We start from the raw sequence: 24466 nt of genomic DNA on the forward strand, positions 1-24466 counted from the left end.
GGATATGTAGTGATTAAATTGATATATATTCTCGTTTCCCCTATTTTATATTTTGATTAGATTGAATTCAAACTTAAATTAAGTGGTGAAAATTTTGGGTTATATCAAAACAATTACAAACTTTACCCAACTCATACATATAAGACTTTTTATAACTTCTTCCCTTCACTGCGTTTTCTTAATACTTTTAATTATAATCAAATTGATTAATTGTTTTCTTCTTTATAGTTTACCTTCGTTGAACTTATAAATAAAAAACTACGACATAAATATAAATTTAAAACTAGCATATATTTTTACTTTTTTGAAAATAGTGGATGAAACTAAAAATCATTTATTTAAACCTACTAATATGTTAAAATGGAGGTTATTTGAAGTTGTTTATTTCTTTTTTTGGTAAAAATAAAACCTTTGTTAATTTCCATATTTGTGGGGTTAGAATTTAGGTGAGTATGAAATAAATTAGCATTTAAGGGTTTTACCCAAATGCAGCCAATTAAGTGATTGAACTTTTTGAACACGTCATGCTCTCTAAGCTGTTAAAACCACTTTTGATAATGATGCAACACTAATCTTCTACTTCACAATCACATCCACAAAATATTATATACAAAAACTGATAATAGCATAGTTGAATAAATAGACAAGAAGTGTTATTCACTTATGCAATTGGTTAGAGTTAAGTTGGTAGACTATAATATTATCAATCACTCTTTTATTAGATGTTAAAATATAAATTGAAGTTTTATATCGGGTAAAAATAAAAAAAAATGAAATAAGAAATAAAAATTAATATTTATAAATCTGTTATGTTAAAAGTTTGAATCGAAAATAATGTTATTCTATTATATAAGTTTGATTCACGTATCATTATTATGTCTCTCCAATATATATACATCAAAAGACCATCACTTGCACATAATATATGACTTATTTTGTATAATACATGATTCATATGGATCTTAAATTAATAAATAACATTTATTTATAATAATATAATAAATTTAATAATGTTTCAAACCAAAGGTTATGTATGGCATATGCATGATGCATCAGATTATGCATTGTTCATTTCTCTATTTATATTTACGTTGGTGGAGAAAAAAAAAAGTGTTGAGAAATAGGGTTGGATTAAGAAGCACCTACTCCATTTATATAATACTATGCCCACAACTCAGCAGTGATAATAAGAATAGATAATGATGCACACTCACTTCATGCCACTGCTTTTTCTCTAGTTGCACCAATTATAAAATTAACAAAGTAAAATTAGACTTTATATCCTACTCAAAAAAATTTAAGTTATTCTTAAGGTTGAGCGATTTTAAATTATTTTCTAAAATAGATTTTTATGTTTTTATTTATTTTTAATGATATCTTTTATTTAATAGTCATTAAAAGAATTAACCATATAAACTTAACTAGTCATAAATTCAGTATTGTCACTTCTCCTTGTTAATATTCTCACTATACAACCAAATCAAACAGGTAATTTTTCGTTATTGTGATTAGATAGAAACATCAATTAAAAGGAAATATAGATTTAAGGAACCAATTAAAAAAATTAAGAAACCCAATTAAAAAATTTCTATTAGTTCAATAATATTTAAAGTAGGAAAAAAAAATATTTTCATTTTTTATAAATATTTAAAAGCATATATATAATTAAAATAAAAATAAAAAATAAAAATAGTTAGCTATTACTCTCCCTTTTTCCTGACAAAATATGCAGTTTTAGCTAACAATTTTTTTTTAAAGTATTAACCTAACTTATTTAACAAACCAAAGGACTATTTTTCTTTAAGAAAAATTATTGTTACCCACAGCAAAATACTCCTCTGTTTTTTTTACATCAAATATTACGTAACTATTGCGAATTGAAGTGAGATAAAGATATATTTAAAAAATATTAATAAAAAATTATACTCTCTCTTTCACTGTACTAACTAATAATGTCACTGTATAAAATATATTTAAAAACACCGAGACTAGATGAATTATACTACAAAACCTGATGCTTATGGTTAAGATTATTTTTTGGTATATATATTTATGAAGATTTGATTTGCCCAACAGCGTCCAAAGTTGAATCCAGTTACTACTTGTGCTTTTAATAAAATAAATAAGGAATCACTTCTGAGTGGACTTGGTGCGTTACAACCAAACATGGCAGCTTGATATTTAAGTCACTTCCTTCTAACCAAAAATCTAATCCATTTTTTATCACATTAATCTCATTCCTTCACTTATTAACTCATTTTGTAATGCTAAAATTTTATCAATATTAGGTTTTGTAAGAAGAACGATAAGATAATTTCATAATAATATATAAGTAGATATTTACAAATTATTACTGTTATAAAATTAAGTTAAATTTAAAATTTACTTCTTAACATAATATCAAAATTTTTATTAAAATTTATTTCAATTTTATGAAGTTGGTTAGATTTAAATCGACATTTTAACAATAATACTTGCAAAACTATGCAATATTAAATTTGACTCCGGTCTTGGAATACTCCCATAAAACTCGTCTCTATTAACCATTAATAAACATTTTCAGAGGTTGTTATTCTTTCAATCTCTTTGTCTGTTCTGTTTTTAATTAAGGGGAACATCAAAGCCTTATCATCTGATCCTGAACTAGCACGCAGTAAATTGTGAACATAGCTTAAGTTTACATAGTCCTCTTTCTTGTTTATCCTTTGAATCTATCAGTATTACCAAAATGGAATTTGAAGAAAGAAAATTATGGTGATAAGGTAGATACATTACATGAAAGAGTTGTTGGAAATTACATAGATCAAAGATAACGCGATATATAAAAATATAGGATTGAGTTAAATTTAAAATTCATTAGAATATTCTATCGATCAATATCTTCTTTTCATTATTTTGTTTGGTTAAAATTCCTCTGAACCTTGTGTTTAAGCTGCAAGTGCAGATATCATCCAAAAAACAGTTTGTAATAGAACAAAGTTAGGCCTTTTTCCATTGTAATAAGAAATTGGTTCTAATATAAGAAATGATGACCCTGTCCCGTGAGGGGTCATCAATAGGGTCTACATTACACATCATTATTCCAATCCTCTTGCATATTCCATAGTCCCCAGTTAAAGAAAAAAAGTACTATATATATCACTCAACACCTTTGCTTTCTATTCCATCAAGCTTTCTATTGTTCATAGTTCTTCCTGCTTCACTTATATGCTACATTTTCTACCATTCATCACTTCTAAAACTTGTTGCATTCCTCTGTTCTTTCTGTTTTAACATGGAACTCAATTCTAAGCACCAACTTGGCCTTTTCTGTGTCACACTGCTCTTACCTGCCCTATGTTCCTCTCAGGACTCTTTTACTTGCTCAAGAGCAACCTATTATGGTAGCCCAGATTGTTATGGAAATCCAAGTATGAACCTTCTTTTCTATCTATTCTTGCACTTCTACATGTATGGTATGTACCATGCACAGTTTTATATTGTTATGCTATTTTCAATAATGAATAGCTTCTATTGAACAAGTGCTACAGAATTTTAGATAAATAAACAGTACAGTATATCTTATTTACATACTATTTAATTGAGTGCCATGTTTATAATATATAAAAACTGTAAGTTCTTCATTTTCATAATGATTACTATAAAATAGACACTATATTACTTTTGGACACACATGATCTGATTGATAAATTAGTAATGTTTTAGGGGGAGCTTGTGGCTTTGGTGAATATGGAAAAACAGTAAACGATGGCAGTGTTGCAGGCGTGTCCTGGCTATGGAAGAATGGATCTGGCTGTGGGGCATGTTATCAGGTTACTGCACTCAATGAACCATTTTAGTTTCATGGACTAGTTAAGAAAAATTACACTATTGTAGCCTTTTCATTTAAAAATATTAGCACCTCAAAAACATGCTTCTTTCAAGTAAAATATTCAGTTTAAAAGAAATAGTAGACTAAGAATTACTTACCTGGATCCTTCAAATTGTACACATACAATGATCTGATAAAAGTTCCACAAGATCAATTTATACTATATTGCAAACTTCATCTTACAAACTGGTTTAAACAATATAAATGAAAAAATTTGACAATCTCCACAGCTTCATTTGTGATATAAAAAGGGTGATGGTGATGAATAATCAGGTTAGGTGTAAAATAGCACAACTCTGCGATGAGAATGGAGCATACGTGGTGGTGACAGATTATGGTGAGGGAGACAGAACAGGCTTTATAATGAGTCCACGTGGCTACTCAAAATTAGGGAGAAATACATATGCATCTACAGAGCTATTCAAATACGGTGTAGTGGATGTAGAATACAGAAGGGTCCCCTGTAGATACGGTGGCTACAACCTCTTGGTGAAGGTCCATGAACACAGCAGAAACCCTCACTATTTGGCCATTCTCATTCTCTATCTTGGTGGAACTTACGACGTCACTGCTGTTGAGTTGTGGCAGGTATAAACAAATAGTAAAATAATCTTTTAACAACTAAATTTTGTTAATTTTCTCTTACAAGATGATATCTTTTAAATGATTTTTCATTTTTTTATATTTCAAAAGACACTTCAATTTATAAGAAAAAATTGTCAAATGTCAAAAAATTGGATATTAAAGGATTTAAAGTACAACAATTGTACCATAAAGTTTTCTTGAAACTGAATTGGGTTGATGAAATGTGAATGGAGTAGGAAGAGTGCCAAGAGTGGAGGCGAATGCGCAGAGCATTTGGGACAGTGTTTGATGCTGAGAACCCTCCAAGGGGTGACATAAAGTTAAGGTTCCAATTGAGTGGTAATGCTGAACAGTATTGGGTGCAATCCAAGAATGTTATCTCTGCTGATTGGGAGGCTGGAGCTGTTTATGACTCACAAATTCAACTTGGTTGAAAGGAAAGCACACTTTCTGATTTCACCAATGTAGATGGTGACTAGATTACTAGTGTTTTGTTGTTTATGGATTGTGAAATTCTGAGAATGTTCCTTTGTGTTGGGGACAAGAACTGTGGGAATTCATAATATGAATAAAAATAAAAAGTGCTTGCTCTGTTAATGTTAATAAGAATTCCTTCAACATTGTTATGGTTGAAATTAAACTGATAGGCCATGCACATATGACATTGGCAAAGTATGCTACTTCAATTTGTCACTTAAATTAATATATAATGCCTCCAAAAGATTACAAGAATGAGTTCCGTGATTAACAATCTCATTAAATAAAAAAATTAAGTAAATCTTTAAATTAATCGTTCAAATAAGAACCTTATTAAATAAAAAAAAAAAGTTTTGGATCTAATGTGACTTTATGATCTCATATGACTCATACATCATTGTAAGTGAATCTCCCTGTTCTATTACCCGTACAAAAAATCCCGACACTCAGACAAGCATGCATTGTTATTGATTATCCTCTAAACAAAAACGTGGTGGTATTGCTAATATAACAATATAATTAGAGTAACTGTAATTTAATTTATAAAACAACTTTATTTTATTTTATTTTTGATTAGTAAATACTTGTTTATTCAAACTGAGTCTGTGGATAGAGATATAGACATCAAGAACAGTAGTTGCTGAAATTCAAGTTGGAATTTGTTTGATATTAATGAAGTTTGCACTAGGCTACAAAAAACACGATTCTATTGATCAATACATCCTGCCAGTACATTCAGCAGAACCACAGTAACAATACTTCCTTTTTATATTACCATCAGAATCGCGGACTTGATCTAGTTGGTAATTGTAATCGTAGGTCAGCTCTTGCAAAGGAGGAATGTTATCAGCAGCAAAGAACATTATGTGAGGCATTCTGGTGTCATGGTGATCATAAAGGACGTTCTGTGCAATTATATTAGGTGAGCAACTATGGTTAATGAATCTCCCTATATTGCCAAACTCAGCAGCATCAATAGTAAAACCACCATCCTTCACAACATCGCAGGAACTTGTCTGTGCATCCGGCATGAGAGTCGAAAGTCCATCCCAGAGAGTACTGTTGCTGCAGTTATTTCCAATATCAAAAAGATACTCATCATTACCTGCCCTTAGTTCAGCTTCCTTTTCTTCAAGAAGCTCCCCTATATATTCACAGATATAACTTCCTGAAGGGATTGAACTCAGGGATCTCACACCCCATCCCCTTGACTGGGTTTTAAATATTTCAAGTTGAAACTTTATGCCAAGTTGGCTGACTCTATTGTAGCACGTTGAAGGACACTTACAAGTAGGTCCACACTCATAGACTAGAGGCTTTGCTTGTACAATAGCCCCATTGTGATTGAATGGAATCTCTCCCCCATTCTTCACTACGCACGAACATTTTTCCACATCTGAGCATCCATTAATACAATCACATCCTTCGGCAGGAAGGAGATGGAATTTGGGGTATATCATGCTAGTTATGTAATTAAACGGAGGAGGTTTATCATCATCTATGGTGTTCACGGCGCATATTGGAATTCGTTCCTTTCCAAGAGAAATATCAGCAACACATACACCTTCTCTAGTTTTGAACTTTTTAGATTTCTTCACTTCTCTAAAAGGAAGCTCTGGTTGACCAGGTTCTCTTAGCAGTCGAAATTTAAAAATTTTCTTCCCATGTGGTCCGTGTTCATCCCAACCTGCCTCGACTACATACAGCCCATCATAAACATAAGTCCTGCATTTTGCATCCACTGACTCACAGCCACGAATTACTCTAACAGGATTCTTTTCAATACTACTGTTCATCAAAGCAAGATTGCCCCGCTCAAGCTTCTGATCTTCAGGTTCTTTATCACTGTTCATCACATTTCCACCCTGCCCTGTATATGTCAATACATCCGAATTATCCAAATCGTCAGCATAGCCCCCTGATGCAACAATACTGGTTGCAAGGACCTTACCGTTGTGTCGCACATAATCTATGCCACCTTGAATTGGACGATGAAGGCCAACTATATTAAGCTCCACTCTATATTGAAATTCATCGCCAACTTCAACACCAGGGACACAGCCTAGTATTTGCTTGCCTGTGTTGATATATTTCCCATGCTCCTTGAGGATCTTTGAAGCAACTAAATCAACTCTCTTATTATTTGCTCGCTCATTTAACTTTGATTCTACTTCCTGTAGAAGCTTTCTACAAATAACTTGAAACAACCGTAATGTTTCCCTCACTTTTTTTCGGGTCACATTTGGGTCATTCTCATCACCAGTGAAATTAGAATGAGAAGAGGGAGTAAGGTTTACATCAAACTCATTTGATCTCAGAACAATTTGAAGAGGGTCAACATTTTCATTAGGGTTAAGATAATCCTCCTTTTCCCAAAGTACTAATTCACCCATACCTTCAGAAGCAGGACTTCCCTTTTTCTTTTTCAAAGGCTTCTTTTCAGAATCATTCAACAAGCCACTATACTCTGTTCTAGAACTATCAGGCAATGCAAAAGAATCCCCTTTCTTTCTCTTGCCTTTACTATTACCAGCAACCAACTTCAATTTGGAGGTACCTTTATCAGACCTCCACGGACATTCTGAATCAGTCATCAAACCTAGTATTACTTTCCTCTGTGATGTGACCTGCAATCTATTAAAATTGCCTTTCAACTTATGCTTAGATTGAGATATACTCGAAGGCTTTGTCTCATCCCTATTTTTCTCTTTTACCACCGTCTTAGAATTTATTTTGATCTGATGATGATTACTTGTTTCAGGGGGTGATGCATACTTTTCTCTTTCAACTTCAGGTGACTTTTTCATCTCAGACGATGGACTACAGGCACGCAGCTTTTTCAATCTCTCTGCAGAATGTCTTTCAGAATCAAGTTGATCGATATCAACAAGCTTTCTCTTGCAATTATATTCATCCTGAATATTACTTTTACCTTCTTTTACATCAGTAGTTGCTACTTTTTTCAACGGATTGTCATCTACAGCCAGGTTCTGTTGACCTTCTGTCTTGTTATTCAAAGAAGAGGTCCCCTCTAGACACACATGTTTGTCCTTACCCAGACGTGGAGCATTACGTCCACATAAAGGAGGGAAGTTTCTAACAGCTGAAACTTTTCTTTGTGGAAGATACCTTCTAGTTATAGGCTCCACCATACAAGCACTGGAAGCAGATATATTATCAATGGATAATAAGTGTTTTGAATCATCAGGCACAGCCATCTCAACCACTGGTGAAGACGACTCCAACACATATGAGGAGTCACATTTTCCAGTGTTTGCAGTTCTTGCAAATTCTGTATTCAGAGTTTCGTGGTCCATTAAAGGTACTTCTGCAGGTTTATCTTCTGCAGTAGGGCCATCCACTAGACGAGATGAGACCACGGGGTTTTCCTTATTCAAACCACAGTCAGTTGTTCGCTCACCAGTCACTTTTGCCAGTTTATCTTCTGCAATACACCCATTCACTTGATGTGATGAGACCTCGCGGTTTTTCAGACTCAAACTGCAGTCCCCTGTTTGGCCAAGCTTCACTTCTGCAGGGTTATCTTCTGGAGTAGACCCATCTACTTGATGAGATGAGACCACAGGGTTTTCCTGATTCAAACTACATTCAGTTGTTCGCCCAAGAGTCACTTTTGCAGCTTCATCTTCGGTAATATGTTCATCCACTCTATGAGATGTGTCTACAGGGCTTTCCTTGTTCAAACCACGATCAGTGGTTTGGCTATTAGTCACTACTCCCGGTTTATCTTCAGCAGTAGATTCACAATCATTTATTTGTCTAGTAGTCACTATTCCCGGTTTATCTTTAGCAGTAGATCCATCCACATGATAAGATGAGACCATGTGGTTGTCCTTATCCAAACCACTGTCAGCTGTTGGGCCAAGAGTCTCCATAAGAAGAAAACCTTTTACCTCCGACTGCCAAACATCATTTTCACAGGTGCAACTTTTCACGCCCGCTAAATGTTCACCATTCTTAACCTCAACAATTGTACCATTAATAGGACCACAACCTGCAGTATTTATATTTGATACTTCATCAATCCTTGAAGCATATGGTCCACACCCATCAGGAAAATCACGAGTGGCGGAAACTTTACGCCGCTTAAACACTGGCCTAACGGGGGAAGTGGCCCCACTTTTCATCAATGAGCCATATCTTTCTTCGTTCGAGTGACCATTATTTTCTGGAGTTGCCATTTCGCTCTATGACTTCGGATAGAGCAAAATTTCAAACTCCCATTCTCTCAACAAGAGATAGAAAGTGCACTGTCAAAAAGTGTTCAAATTAGAAAAAAGAAAGCAACGAATGTTTCCATATAGATTAACAACTCAATCATAAATTTCATGGGAAGAATTAAAGTGCAAAATGGTCGTTTAGAAAAAACTAAACTAGTTGCTTTAGGAAGCACGGACACATCTAAAAAGCAGTCTATCAAGAAGTCAAATACTTGTTGGACACAACATGCCTTCATGATATGTTGGACACTTCTCAACAATGTTGCAAGTAAAAAAATTAATATAAACTCTAGAGAGAGAGAGAGAGTAATGTTATGAGGCCAATTGGAGCAAGGGCAAAAGTGGGAAAAAATGATAATGATCAGGGAAATTCTGTTATGACCTAATTGACATGTTTCTGCAGAAAGGAGGAAAAGTGTTAGGGAAAAATAACTAACTCCAAGTTGAACAATTTTGTTTGGGACTGGAAATAAACATTTAGGGCATGAAAAATATTGATAGAAGACGGGATAGTAGAGGACTTCTTCTTCTTTCTTTGAACCTTCTTTGTAAATAATATGGCCATCTCATCATACGGATAGCCATATTCTCCCTTTCATTTCATTAATAACACTAGACACCGCTAAGGCGTTATTGCTCCGTAGAATGAAGGCTCTAGATTCAAGTCTCAGTTGCACAAAGAAGGCACGCCAAACAGGAGCTGACCTCACCTCAATAATTTAGAGGACCATCAATTACCCACAATAAAGACCATGAGCAACCATGATACTTTTCCCAAACAACCCTTTCTCCCAAGGTCATGTCATGTCCATGTCCAATTGTAAGCAGTGTTGGGTGAAAGAACGGTGGTGGTGGATAGACAAAGCAGAGCAGACACACAGAGTTAGAGCAGGGAGAAAGTACTGTGAGATAGTGGGTGTTCAGAAGACAAGAAAGGTTATCACATTGGTATCAATTAGCTTGGGGGATGATGGTGACAATCAAGGAATTGGAAAACCACATGGATTCTTATGAAAAAATGCAGAAGTCCATTGATGGATTTACAGGCATTGCAGACATCCAAGAACGGATCCAGTGAGGAGAAAATCCGAGAAAAGATGTCGATTGTAGGATCTTCAATGATGGAGTGTGCACAAATACCATTTCCTAACTTTTATGGGTCAAACTTTCGCGAATGGAAAGCTGAGGCAGTTTGATCTGGAACGGACACCAGAGGTGCAACAGACTAGGTTGTTGTTTTATCCATGGATGGTAAGGCCTTTGTGTGGCAGCAACATTACAAACAGAGTCCCACTAACAAATACAAATCGTAGCAGCACATTACTCAAGATGCTGGTAATTGTTTTGATCTGGCATTGTTGATCCTATTGCTAACTTAGCAAAGTTAAAGCAAGAAGAAGACTTATTAGAGTATTTGGAAAAGTATGATATGTTGTTAGTTAGGGTGGTCATTTCAAAAGAATTAGATAAGTTTCTTTTGTCTGGACAATTCATCACTCATGCTTCGTGAAGTGGAGTGCGAACCACCTTCAGTTTCGACTTCGCCATCTCCGTCATCGTTCCTCTGTCCTCGCCTATGTTTTCATCTTTTGTAAGATCAACACCGACGAGACCTGTTACGTGAGATGATTAAATTTCTCAACTCCACTAGTTGTTGTTCGGCCTTCCATACGCTTTTCCATTGTGTTTCTCGTAATCACCATGCACTTCCTCTGAATACCACTTGATAGAACCCAATAAAACAGTAAAAGGAATTTGAAAGACAAAATTCAATGTATTATTTCAATATTCTCAAAACAGAGAGGTCTAGTAACTCTTGTCCCATCCCAGACCAACCTATACTCTGGTTTTCCTTCCAAAATACCAGCCCCCTCTTCCTTTATGACCCTCTCTCTCCTATACCCCCGATCCTCTCTCCTTCCCTCCTCACAGCCACGTAGGCAATTTTGTTGCAACCCAATCAGTGAGTGTGTGTCTGTGGACCCCAAGTAATGGGCTTCCATTTTCTCCTCTTGTACACCTTTTGGGCCTTCCTAATTTGCCCTTCTATTTTAATGTTTGTATAAGTCTGGATTAAGAATAGAGTTAGAAAGTGCAGTCCATGTTCATAGTCCTAAGACAGTCCAAGCTGACAGATATGATCATCTTTCTCTTTGCCCAACAGGAATTATCCTAATACTACTTTAAATCAACAATCTACTTTGAGTGGAACACATTCTGCAACTGTAACAGGTTGCACGTGATCAACTGCTCAATCTTTAACTCTGTAAACACGTGAGTGAAAGGATTGCCAAGGATCGATGTTGGTTTTGTAGGAAAAAATGAATAAAGATCACAAACAATTGTAAAGTATGGGATAAGCTAAATGTTATATCTGTGGCACAAGATCAGATGTATGTGAATCTTTCAGGCGATGCAGATAGTGAACAAGACACTGATATGATTGCAAATAGTTTGGATATTCATGCTTCGCAAGGAATTAGGTGATGACAGATCTCTAGTGAAAAGCATTATAAAGAGTTTGTAAACAAAATTTATATCCTGTAGTTGTTAGGTAATTCTGGCTTAGGAAAACAAATTGTGTTGGAAGCCAGAATTATACATAAGATTTGTTTTGTTTTATAAACAATAAGTATTTTAGTTTTCTGTATCCTCTACAATCTCTCTTAAGAATTGTGAGTGAGTGTGTCGGGATACAAATCCATGACTGAGAGCAGCGTCAGCAGATAAAGTCGGAGGGTGGAAAAGTGGTGGAAAAGTAGTGCGGGATAGCGGGTATTCAGAATACAAGAAAGGTTACCACACCAATACACTCATGCACACAACCTTGTCATCTAAAACAAACAAAAGGAACAAAAGGCGTACAAAATTGCAGTTGAACATCATTCAACACTGCATTGTACTTTCAATTCTCGGGGATACATTTTTCCCCTTCTAAAAAGATTGAAGTAAAACCCTGTAATCTATGCGCGGATAAACAGGAAGACGATCAAAAAATAGAGATAATAGTAGAAAAAATACAGTAAACGCAAAATAGATGAATGCTATGATATAAAAAACATCATACCTTGGACGAAATCCCTGGTTGAGAGGAGAAATAAGGATGGGTCCCTACGAGTGTGGACGATGAAAACCGAAAATCAGAAAGCCGCAGTTCTTAGTTCTGATGACTTCCTGCAACAGTAAAATTGAAATTGACGGAAGAACAGAGAGAGAAAATCGAAAACAAAGATTGTGTGAAATGAAGATGGTTACTTAGAGGAACCCTCGAAATTATGAAATTATTGGGAATGGGAGATAGAGAATCAGGAATGCAAGAGTCTCATAGAGTCTCATACCTGCTCTGATCAATTTGTAGACAGACACATGTTGGTGTTTCTATATGGTTTGTATTTTTTATTTTTTATTTACTATATTTTAAAAATGTTTAAATATTTGATAATTCCTGATCTTTTTCAAAAACATTAAATTGTAACGGTACGATTTTGATTAACTGATACATATCAAAATCTTCCTATCAAAAATAACATGGTTAATCTGCTAGTCATGTATTATTTTAATGTTATATTAGATTTTAACACTAATAGTTAATATCAAAATAAAAAGATGTTTTAATACAATCTTTTATATTAAAAAGATTTTAACACTAATTTTAATATATATATATATATATATATATATATATATATATATATATTAATTTCTATGTTGTTTTCAAAGATAAATTATAAAAAAATTATCCTTAAATGAAAGTTATTGAACAATGATAAAGAAAACAAAGTTATTCATGGTATTCTTTTCATTTTTGTTTATAATTTTTAATGTTTTTATTTTCCATTTTTAATAAGTTTTTTTTAAATGGTATTTAAATAATTTTACTTCACTTTTTGTTACAATGTTCAAATTATTGTAGGAATGAAGTATAATAATTTTTTTTTAATTCAAAATATACTAAAGACAAAAAAAGTGAAAAATTTAAATACACTTTACATTTTTCTTTAAATACTTATTCAACTTTTTTATTTTTCTTTATGATTTAAATATTACTTTTATTGTTTAAAATAACTGATTTTAATATAGTGATGATTTTAACATGGTGTTTCATATTTTAAAAAAAATTTATGGTATAATTTGTAATGTCAATGTTTGATAATTATTAAAATGTGAAATTAAATTTAATAATTTCTCTAAGATTTAACTTAATTTGTTAACTGACTAATATGCACATGCTAAAACTGTTTTGGTTTTTAAATTTAAAAAAAAAATGTTTTCAAAGTATTATGATAAAAGAATTATTTTATTTAAAAAATATAAGAAATAAAAAGGTTTAGTAATTATTTTAAAATATTTACTATATTCAAAGATCTTCTAAGAAATAAAAGGGTTTAGTAATATTTTTAAAGATTTGTTTTATTTAATAAATTTTCTAATATATGAAATTTGGTGAATAATATTTGAGTTAAAAAAATATTAAACAGATTTTTTAATTGATAAAGTAGTTATAAGGGTTGTATAATCATAATTAGATTTCGAAAATATATTTCATAAATATAGAAATATATGTAAATTGATTATTTAGTTTATATTCTCTTAGAAGATAAATAAATTTTTAGGTTGAGAGTTTTCCTATAAGTATGTAAGTTGGGATAATAGTAAGGCACTCATATTCAAAGTTTTTTGTGGTTTAAAGACTGAAATGTAGGAGGTTTTTTAAAGAGACACTTTAGTGATTTTGAAACGATTTTGAAAAAAAAAAACGTAAAGAAGAGGTATGAAGTTAAAAGTGAAGGTTAAATGGTTGAGTTCAAACATTTGAATATAGGTAAGGGAATTTAAATTTTTTTTTCTGGTTTGTTTTTATGCTTCTAAAGGTATGTTGAGATTGCGTTAATGATGGTTGTAGGGGGAGCAAACTTCCTTTCTTGTTTGTGCCTGTGTTTAAATTGTTTTATGGTGGTTGTAAAGGGAGATAACTTGCTTTCTTGTTTGTGCATGTCTTAATATTGTGTTATGGTGGTTGTAAGTTAGGGGCCTAATATTATTAGATTATTGGTTTCTTGCTTTCTTGTTTGTTGGTTGTTTTGGTTTTTTTCTTTGTGTGTGTAGACATAGTGAATTTGTTAATGGTTATTTGGGAATTTGTGTTTTAATTGTATATGTGGTATAATTATATGATTGGTGTGTTATGTGTTTGTGTGAAAATTCGTGTGTATGATTGTATGATTGATGTGTTATGTGTTTGTGTGAAAAACTTTGTATATTATGGATGTGTTATGTGTTTTTTATTAGAAATCCTTTGTGGACCATGATATATTATGGACTTGTATAAGTCTCTACGTGAGCACGAGTGGACTTTATATATCTCTATCAAAGCACGATTGTAAGTCTTTGTGTCAACACAAATGAGTCTTGTAAGTCTATGTACGAGCACGACGAGTGAGTCCTGTAAGTCTATGTATGAGCACGAGTGGACTATGTAAGTCTCTGCGTGAGCACGAGTGGACTATGTAAGTCTCTGCGTGAGCACGAGTCGACTATGTAAGTCTCTGCGTGAGCACGAGTAGACTATGTAAGTCTCTGCGTGAGCACGAGTAGACTATGTAAGTCTCTGCGTGAGCACAAGTGGACTATGTAAGTCTTTGCGTGAGTACGAGTGGACTATGTAAGTCTTTGCGTGAGCACGAGTGAATTATATAAATCTCTGTGTGAGTGGGCTATACAAGTCTCTGTGTGAGCACGAGTGGACTCTATAAGTGTCTGTGTGGGTATAAGTAATCTTTCTGCATAGGTGGCGTAGCAAGTAGCCCTACATAGGTTGAGATATCTAGCAAGTTTTGTTGTGTGAGTGAGTAGGTGCTCTATGTGAGCAAATAATAAATGGTTTTGTAGGAACGATTAACTAAAACTCTATGAGAGAGAGTAATAATTTGTAGTTTAACATATGCAAAATATTTGATAGTTTAGAGTTTGGTAGCAACTTTATACGAGATTATGTGGTAACATATGACTTAGGAGTCTGGCATCTTTGTGCTAAGACATTATTTTCTTATGAGTATGTGTTATTGTGGGTGTGTTGGAAATTGTTGTGGAAATTATGTGGATAATTTGATATTATGTGTGATGTAATTTTCAATATGAAGGTTATGTGTTGTTTATGTTATTTTATCCTTCTATATGTTGTGTTTGTGTTTAATTGTGATAATTGTATCCATGAGAGTAAATAATTGTACAAATGATAAAGAAAATGTACAATAGAGAGATGAAAGTTACGAGAGCGGTTGTTGATTAGGTGATTAGGGATGGTGAGACACTACAAGAAAATGACTCTTTAGTAATTAATTTTAGTGACCAACAATTGTTAGTCATTATAATGGCCAATTTAGTTACCAATTTACAAAATAAAAAATTATTGGTTACAAAAATTTATTGATCTACATTTTATAGTTTTATAGATTGAATATTTATTTTCTAAATCTAGATTTTCAAATATAGATAATCCAAAAAATTCAATTCAATTTTTTAATCTAAATATTTAGTTGGGTTAATCTATTATGAATGAAAAATTATAAGTGATATCTAAATTGGTTTTTAAAATTTAGTTACCAAAGTTTTGGCTAATAAAGTAAACTGGTCACTAAATATTAGCGACTTTGATTTTTGCTATCAAAAGAATTGATTTATAAATTAGTCTCCAATTAATTAGTGACCAATATAGCGATCAATTATAACTTTTTATTCATAATGTTGATTATTTTAATAACAAAAAAAGATTATTTTATAAATTAATATCTAAATTAATAATTATAATGGTTAACAACTTTTGATTTCTAAAATTAGTTCATAACGCATATATTTTTTTGGAGTAAGTATACTATTTTTTAGGATGGTATTATGGTTAAAAAGGTTAGACTTGTTATACAGTGAAGCTTTAGGTTTTAACTTTCTACATCCCACAATTTATTTGTACACTCTTCAAAACTTCATAATGGTATTTTGTTTTCTGTGAAATTGACTTCATGTTTCAGAATTTTATTGGAACAAGCTTTTTGAAAATCTTAAAACAAAATTTTCAGAACAATGATTTTCGAAATAAAATCATGGAAACATATGAAAAACATTTTGAAATAAATTTTTCGGAACATAATTTTTGGAATGAGTTTTTTTCTGTATTTTTTTTTTCTTTTCCTTTTGCAACATTTTTCCTCTCTTTTTCTTTATCTGCAAGCAACGATGATGGCAAATGCACGGCGATATACGATTGTATTGTAGTGGCGTTGGCAATAACATGATGTCGTGGAACAATAATTAAGGATATTTGAACTTTTTCTTTTATTATGGGGTGTAGGAAGCAATAGCCATAGGTTTTTTAAGTTGTACTCGAAAATACAAATTTTACTTTTTGCATCAACATGTTTTTTTTTTCCTCCATTACTATGGATGTGGAAAATGTTCAAATTGTTCGTCTAATATTTTGGATGGGTTAATTTGTAATATATGTATAATGTACGATGTTTAATTCATAATCTATATATTTATGTGGGTATGTAAAATAAAAAAATTACATTCTAAAGTACATAATATAAAAAATATATTCTTTATAATACATTTGGATATATCATGAGTGGAGGTCGTCGACAATTTCAAACACACCCTACTTATACAGTGATACCATGCATAAAGAAATATTTATGGACGTGAATAAAACACTGAGTAATTGGTTTTTCATGGATTGTTGATTGTAAGAAATTACTCTCACACAATTTCAGTGAAATATATCGTAAGATGGTGATACCAAATACAAACAACATATGCATCTAAGTGAAAATATTTTTTTTTTAAGGATTTTCTTAGTTTAAAACGAGAAAAATGTAAAGACGATCTACAATAATTATGATAATAATTATATATCTTGTAAAGACTACTATAGATTACTGGAACTGTATCCCTTTCATCCATCACACCTCTTTAATTATTTACAATTTAATTATCTTTTTAAGTTTTGAAAAGATAATTGGTTAAAATATTCCCTTGGTCCATGTTTTTGTTGAAAAATCTCAAATAGGTCCTAAGATTTTTTTTAGTCTCAATTAGGTCCATATTTTTTAAAATGTGTAACAATTAGACTCATTAGTATAGAGTTAACGGTATTAAAGATGTGTCACGTGTCAACTCCACATTTTTTTGATTTTTTTTAAAATTTTTAATTTTTTTTTTTAATTTCTTTTAATTTTTTTAATTTTTTTTTGAAAATTATTCATGCCACGTGTCACGTCAGTATTGTGCCACATGTCAAGTCAGTAAGATGACGCGTGTCAAATCATTGTCTGAATCTCAATTTGGTCCATATATTTGTTATTTTTATTACATTTCAGTCCATTTTTTAAAATTTTTTTAAATATATTTATAAAATTGTTAATTTTAAACCAACTCTAACATTTGTATATAAATTATTTAAAACAATTTTGTAACAAGTTAAAATAAATATTTTAAAATTTTAAAACAAAATATAAAATAAACTTAATATTATTAAAATGTTTAATAAAAATATCATTATAAAATTTATATAAAAGTTAAATTTGATCTCAATTTGGAGAGGATGAAATTAAAAATTAAAAAAAATAGACTAAAATATAATTAAAATAACAAATATATGGACCAAATTGAGATTCAAACATGACTTGACACGTGTCACCTTACTGACTTGACACGTGGCACAATATTGATGTGACATGTGGCATGAATAATTTTCAAAAAAAATTCAAAAAATTCAAAAAAAAATTCAAAAAAATTCAAAAATTCAAAAAAAATGAGAAACTGACACGTGGCATATCCTTAACACCGTTAACACTATACTAACAGAATGAGCCTAATTATTACACATTTTCAAAAATATAGACCTAATTGAGACTAAAAAAAATCTTAGGACCTATTTGAGATTTTTCAACAAAAACATGGACAAAGAGAGTATTTTAACCAAGATAATTTGAAATGTATATTAATTGCTAAACCAAGTGAAAAAATACTTTCAATCCTATTTTACCAATTTTTGTAAGCATGTAACCAAGTATATGTCCCTAAAAAACTATAATCTATCACTATTTTTTTACAAAACAACGTTAATCACGTGAACTGACCCGACATACCAGCACTACCAAAAACTTCTCTCCGGACCCATAAAATTTCATCTCATGTTACATCTCAATTAAGCATTCGACAAAGGAATGCATCAAATCAAATGCACCTTTAGAATGTCGGGTATGGGGTGTCACACACTCTCAAACTTAACTTTAGATCCTATGATTGTCCACTTCCTCCACACACCTCCTATAATGTTGTCTTCTCATTTTATTTATGTGGAGTAAAAAAAAACATAGTGGCAAAATTATTCACAAAAGCTCTGGATATTATTACATAATCCCTCTTCATGTCATGCTATGTTACAACCTTATACCAACCTTATACCAACCTATACAACAACAAAAAAAAAAGAGAAAAAACCCACCCAACTTTCATAGTTGGCAATCCAAGCTAAAGAAGGTTGCAACTTGCAAGTAAACAAAAGAACAACCATCATGGGTTTAAGATGTAAAACATGCTCCATAACTAACCATCCAAATGAACTGGTAAAGAGTGTGTGCTTAATGATGAGTAAGATGTGAATACACTGAGCTACTACTAGTGCTGACTTGAGCACCATGGCTTGAACTAGGGTGCAAGAGCTCTGCCTGAGGAAAAGAAGTGTTGGATGGCACCTCTAGCAGCAGATCCTGCTCATTAATCTCCTCCACAAAGTTTAATGAATCAAGCATGAGTGAACTAGCATCAGTAGGCAAAGTAAATAGACTCTTTGGACTATAGCAAGCACCATCTTCTACACCCTCTTTGACCTCACTGTCAAACTTTGTGATCATTTTCTTTGGGCTCCTCATTTCTGTATTCATTTCTGAAATTTGCAAGATGAGTTTTAAGGAACCTATAACTAGCTGTGTTTAACCAGTTAACAACAGTAACACAATTTCTAAAGGCAGAACTTTTTATATGCAATGTAAAAGTTGTCTACATTAGGGAGACAATAAACGAAAGGTTTTTTCTTGGTCTTTGATGCATGAGATTTTCAGCTAACCTGGGAAGTTTTGATTTCTGCTGTCACGAGTTCTCTTGTTTGCATTAGTTGTTGCTGTAACAGCAGATCCAAAAGAATCAAATTTTCCAGCTTTGTTTTTACATTTCTGCGTCTATAGAAAGAAGTAACATCTTTTAGGTGTCAACATACTCATACTCAAACAAGATATCTATTGGTGACATAAAAAACTAGTACATGGTACAAACCTTGAGAAAATTATAGTGTTCAACCCATTTTGACTTTGACAGATTGGATATGGCAAGTCTTTTCAAAGTCTTGCAGTCTTCAGGTTTTGCCCCCCGCAATGAGATATCAAAAACCCCTTCCGCAAGAAGCTGCTGAAAATATGTTAAGTTCTCCTTGAATTGAGAACTATTGAACATGACTTTAAGGCTGCACACACAACACACAAGTTGTCAACATTGACGGTCTCAGTCTTAAATCCCAACATCTTCAATATATCCTTTAAGAAAAACAGAAATATTCTAGCAATGGCTACAACATTCCGATGTAAAACTATTACAAAAGAATAACACAGGAATTTGCAAGCTTTTATATCGGTTACAAGAAAAACATGACGAACTGCAAATGAAAGAGTAGAACTCTAACCTATCAGGAAGTTTAGCAGTATCAACCACAGGAAGTAACTTCAGTAACTGTTGTTGCTCTTCATTTGTCAAGATTCTCAAAAACTCTTCATAGTTTACTATATCCTAACAAGACATAACAGTGATTACATTAAGTACTCAACAAGTATACATATTTGAGGCCCTACAGTCTTACCGAATAATATATTATTAATAATTAATACATATTTGTACTGAACAAGGTGAGAATACTGGAATAAAAAGTAATTGTCTGAGGAAATATCGAGTGTTCTAAAAAATCTTGAATCCAAATGCTATCCTGCCTGATTGCTGTGTAGTTATATGAATGAAGAATCCAAGAAAACGATTCAAAAGACAACTAAAAAGTAGTGCTAAAAATTGAAGCACAGTCACTGATGTAAAACCATGTCCAATTGGTTAACACAAACATAAATATGAGCATTAGTTTTTATCAATTTAAGCCAAAAAACAATGGGAAGGGCTATGTAACTCACATTTAAATCTATAGAGCACAGCGGTGATTCATGATTGCCAAGGATTTGTAATCTTTCAAGTTGAGAATTTTCACTGAAATTTAAAAAACAGAAACATTAGTGTTGACAGAGTATGTTTGTCTCTTTTCAAAACAATTTCTACAAGTTCATAACATGCACAAGGAAAATTCATAACCTACATACAGAATGTGCTGCTTAGTGTAACATTAGAACAGATTCTTTTGTCACATTAATTAATGATACACAACCATAGCTGTCTGCAAAGTATGCCAAAAAATAGTTTGTGAAAGCATGCCTTTTATGTTGCTCCGGCTGCCTTCCTTGTTCAGTATAGTTCATGATCTTTTCAACTTCCAGAGATGATGGCTTCAGGTGACTAGAATCATTATGCGTTGTAATGGGACCAACATAAGAATATGCCTCACTCGTTGGACATTGTTTATTATCAACTGAAAGAGAACTAGCCTCAGACTCTTCGTCACGGACTATAGAGCTAGGATGCCTGATGAGAATGCTTCCATGTCCTATCTCAACAGAGACCATTGGTGTTTCATTTTCAAAAAGAAGATCTTCCTCAGAAGATGCAGAAAAATAAGACTGTTGTTCATGAAGAATGGTACATAAATCTTTTGTTAGCTTCTCAACAGAAGAAGGCTTTGGCCGACCAACGCATGTCCTCTTTTTTGAAGGCACCATGGCATCCCAAACCACTGACTGAACAGGACCTAAATTAACCAAAAATCTATTATTAGTTACATGTTTTCATAAACGAAAAAGAGGAGATTACATGTTTTGCATGGTAATACAAGTAGAAATTCTTGATTGAAGTCAATTAATAATGAACTAGACATATGAAGCATATATGTGAGAGCTGGCATTCTATTATTAGGAGAAAAAGTATTACATAATGTCATACACTAAACAAAAAGAAAAAAAGATAAGCCATGTTTATATACAGAACTTGTCATTACAAATGTTATAATTAGAGCTTCTGGTTTGTCAGCAAAGATCAATTGTTTCTCTTCCAGGAAAATCAACAACTACTAAACCATTCCCAAAATCTAATTCTTCATTCATTTTTCCACACTCAATTGTTCACTACTTGATTGTGCTAACATAAATCTGGACAGGCAATAAAACCAATACTTATTTCAAAATGATGAATGCGCAATTCTGCTGTAATCAGTTATGAAGATCTTAATCCAACCTGTCAGATCACAAGCATCCATGGCATCATATTGTGCACAGCTCTCTGAGTTAGAAATAGCCGATCCTGAACTTGATCGGTTGCTTACATCTTCATCTGCGAAGATTTGACATCCCTGGCTGTACTCAGGTGCAAACCCTCCAGATAGTTCATTATCATGGTCATTATTTGGCTTGAGCAATGTCACTTCTCTCTTCTTATTTGATATGTTCTTTACCCTGGAAACCTTTTGATCCCCACAAGCATCAATTTCTGTTCGAGCATGTAAAGGGGTATAATTTGCAAGAGTTCCCTTTGTTCTCCACCGAGACCCACATGCATTGCATAGTACTGGCTTCTCGGGTGGTCCATTACGCCAGAGTGGTGTGCCTGTAGCAATGCTCAATTGTCAGAAACCTACAAAAATTTAGAGCCCTTGTAATCAAGATTAGAGATGTAACTCAGATTGGATAGACTACTAACAACCACAAGTTCATATTTTCCTGACAATCCAATTCATGATTCATATTACAAAAAATACAAGTCAAGCTAGATATTGAGAAATAGCTTGAACCTCTTGGATTAAAATATTTTACATTGGTTAGTATCTTTCATATACTAGAAAGCTGAACTCAACAATAGCTTCAAGGTTCAGATATCAAGGTTAAGCAAACAGAGATGAGAGTGCTAATGCATCACTATCTTGTTTGTCATTCCATAAATGTTGGCATCACAAACAACATCGGTCATATGAAAAAATGTTGATTATTTTACTTTTATTAGCCAACTGGTTTTAAATTTCCAAGAGTAATACATGTCAATACCCTTTCCTTTTGAAGGAAAATCAACATTGATTTAAAAAACCTGAAGCACTTAGTGGTGAGACTCAAAATTACGAAAACTTGTGGACACTGATGGTGAGTCAATGATTGCAGTTTGGTGGAAAATTACACTTGTTATAGGCTGATAGTGGAAACAAAGATTGCAATTTAACTAAAAATGCTGAAAGTAACTGCGAAGTCTCATACATATAACAAAGTTGAATGGCACATTGCCTTCTTTTAAGGACTGAAAAAATTGTAGTTAGTGCAAGACACAGTGCTAGAAAACTGAGAAAAAAACCAGTTGTAAAAACTTCAAAACTTTGAAAAGTGCATTGGAATTATAAGCAAAGCAATGAAAATCTTCAAGTCATGCCAATAAGTGATGCACACAAAATTAATAGTTTCAAATTGAAAATATTTCGGAAGAAAATAATGAAGAGGTACAAGTATCGATTATTCATCAGACAGAGAGCAAGGGAGTGGCAAGTCGTGTATGAAGGATGAGATGAATGCAATGCTTCCAATATCCTCTGGCACGATGAAAAAAACTGCTTTGAAGAGGAAATGAAAACAATTGTGGAAAAGTCTTTCCAAATACATGAATGAATTAACTTCTGCCATTTTACAAAAAACATGATTCCCTTATCTTATTACCATCCAAATAGCAAGACATGAACTGTGGGTTGACTCTTTGATAAAGACCTTAAAAGCAGTGAGTGTTGTTCCTATTGAGGAGTATCACATTCAATGAACTGTATGCTTAATTTTACAACATTTACATGGTCTCGGATTTGGAAATAGATAGCGGAACAAATAGCAACAAAAGAGTACAAAAACACATAGAAATAGGAAACAAACATAATTTTTCACAACTTTCAATTACAAATACTATGGAGAACAGCACAGTTGTATTCTTTCTAATTCATATACATCCAGACTATCACACGGCACACATAATTTTTTAATAGTTCATATTAAACATAATCCCTTCCCTCAACACATTTCAATTCGCAAATACATAAACTCTTTGCATAAAGAAGAAAAAAAAGACAGTAAATAACTTTAAAGAAAATATTATATATTGAAGAAACAAGAACTCACTTGTAACTCCACAGTGATAGCAAGGACCTTGTTTACCCATGTATCAATCTTTCTCGCAGATTAATCAAAAGATTTGAAGAAAGAATTGCAAGGAAATTAGAAAAAAAAAAATATATATATATATATATATATATATTTCTTTGACAACAAAATCAATAAAAAAATGTTTTTTCTTTCTGAAAAAAATACAATAGTTATGTAGAAATGCTTTCTTTATAGGCAAATCCAGAAATGATAGTTCCCAGAAAGAAAATTTAAAGCAGGAACCAATAAACCCAGAAAGTTTGTCTTTTTAACAGTCCTTAAAGAAATTTGACATAAACAATCTCGCAACAACCCGAAAGGATTGATGTATATGGGAATTGTACAATAAGAGAAGACTAGAGAAGGAATCTCAGAAATGGTTGTGAAAAGGGGAAAGAAAAGAAGTTGAATGTTGAGAGAGAAAGAGAGAAGTGAAGGTCCCTGTATGTGACCTCTTGTATTGTATAAGAAGTAAATGTTTCAACTTTTTATGTTTTTTTTTTCTCTCTTTTTATTTTTCTCTTTTGTTGATTTTATTTGAAACACTTCAATTTCGCTTTTTGTTATATTAAAAATAATGAGCTCATCTTATTATAAAGGGAACAGAAGGGGTAGGGGAATATCATTGCACAGATCCTGTTGACTATGGACTTTTCTTCTTTGTTAATCCTCCATTTTTTAAATTCTCAACAAATGATATAATAAAATTTAAAAGTATTCAATCTTTGCCATCCATTCTTCAATTTTTTGTGCATCAAATGAAAGAGATTTTTCAATAACTGGATTATTTTTCGAAGAAAAAAGGAAATCCGCTGAAAAGGGAGAAAGAAACAAGGACATGTTTTTGGCCTTTCCCAATTTTTGTTCCTGCTGCTATGAAATGCAATGGTTTTTTTAGTTTAAGATGTGAATACCAATTCTTAATTTTATAT

General features: G+C 32.4%; 3 protein-coding genes across 3 annotated transcripts; 1 reads left to right on the plus strand and 2 right to left on the minus strand.

Moving 5' to 3' along the window:
* Nucleotides 1–3138: 3138 nt before the first annotated feature.
* Nucleotides 3139–5059, plus strand: LOC114171106 (expansin-like B1). Its single transcript, XM_028056332.1, has 4 exons — nucleotides 3139–3410; nucleotides 3706–3812; nucleotides 4145–4459; nucleotides 4693–5059. Exons 1-4 carry the CDS (start codon nucleotides 3275–3277, stop codon nucleotides 4888–4890), a joined length of 756 nt encoding a protein of 251 aa, XP_027912133.1. The 5' UTR covers nucleotides 3139–3274; the 3' UTR covers nucleotides 4891–5059.
* A 511-nt stretch (nucleotides 5060–5570) lies between these two features.
* LOC114173754 (histone-lysine N-methyltransferase, H3 lysine-9 specific SUVH6) lies at nucleotides 5571–12516 on the minus strand. Its single transcript, XM_028058336.1, has 3 exons — nucleotides 12430–12516; nucleotides 12242–12348; nucleotides 5571–9204 (listed from the first exon to the last, which is right to left on the minus strand). The coding sequence occupies exon 3, from the start codon at nucleotides 9133–9135 to the stop codon at nucleotides 5647–5649; it is 3489 nt and encodes a 1162-aa protein (XP_027914137.1). The 5' UTR covers nucleotides 9136–9204; nucleotides 12242–12348; nucleotides 12430–12516; the 3' UTR covers nucleotides 5571–5646.
* A 6029-nt stretch (nucleotides 12517–18545) lies between these two features.
* Nucleotides 18546–23997, minus strand: LOC114173984 (GATA transcription factor 26-like). The gene is made up of 8 exons (XM_028058699.1): nucleotides 23511–23997; nucleotides 21607–21975; nucleotides 20695–21124; nucleotides 20400–20472; nucleotides 19907–20010; nucleotides 19504–19690; nucleotides 19298–19409; nucleotides 18546–19117 (listed from the first exon to the last, which is right to left on the minus strand). Exons 1-8 carry the CDS (start codon nucleotides 23548–23550, stop codon nucleotides 18813–18815), a joined length of 1620 nt encoding a protein of 539 aa, XP_027914500.1. The 5' UTR covers nucleotides 23551–23997; the 3' UTR covers nucleotides 18546–18812.
* Between the last annotated feature and the right edge of the window lie 469 nt (nucleotides 23998–24466).

This window comes from Vigna unguiculata, chromosome 2 (genome assembly GCF_004118075.2).
Source record: "Vigna unguiculata cultivar IT97K-499-35 chromosome 2, ASM411807v1, whole genome shotgun sequence".
In the NCBI taxonomy this organism is placed as follows: domain Eukaryota; kingdom Viridiplantae; phylum Streptophyta; class Magnoliopsida; order Fabales; family Fabaceae; genus Vigna; species Vigna unguiculata.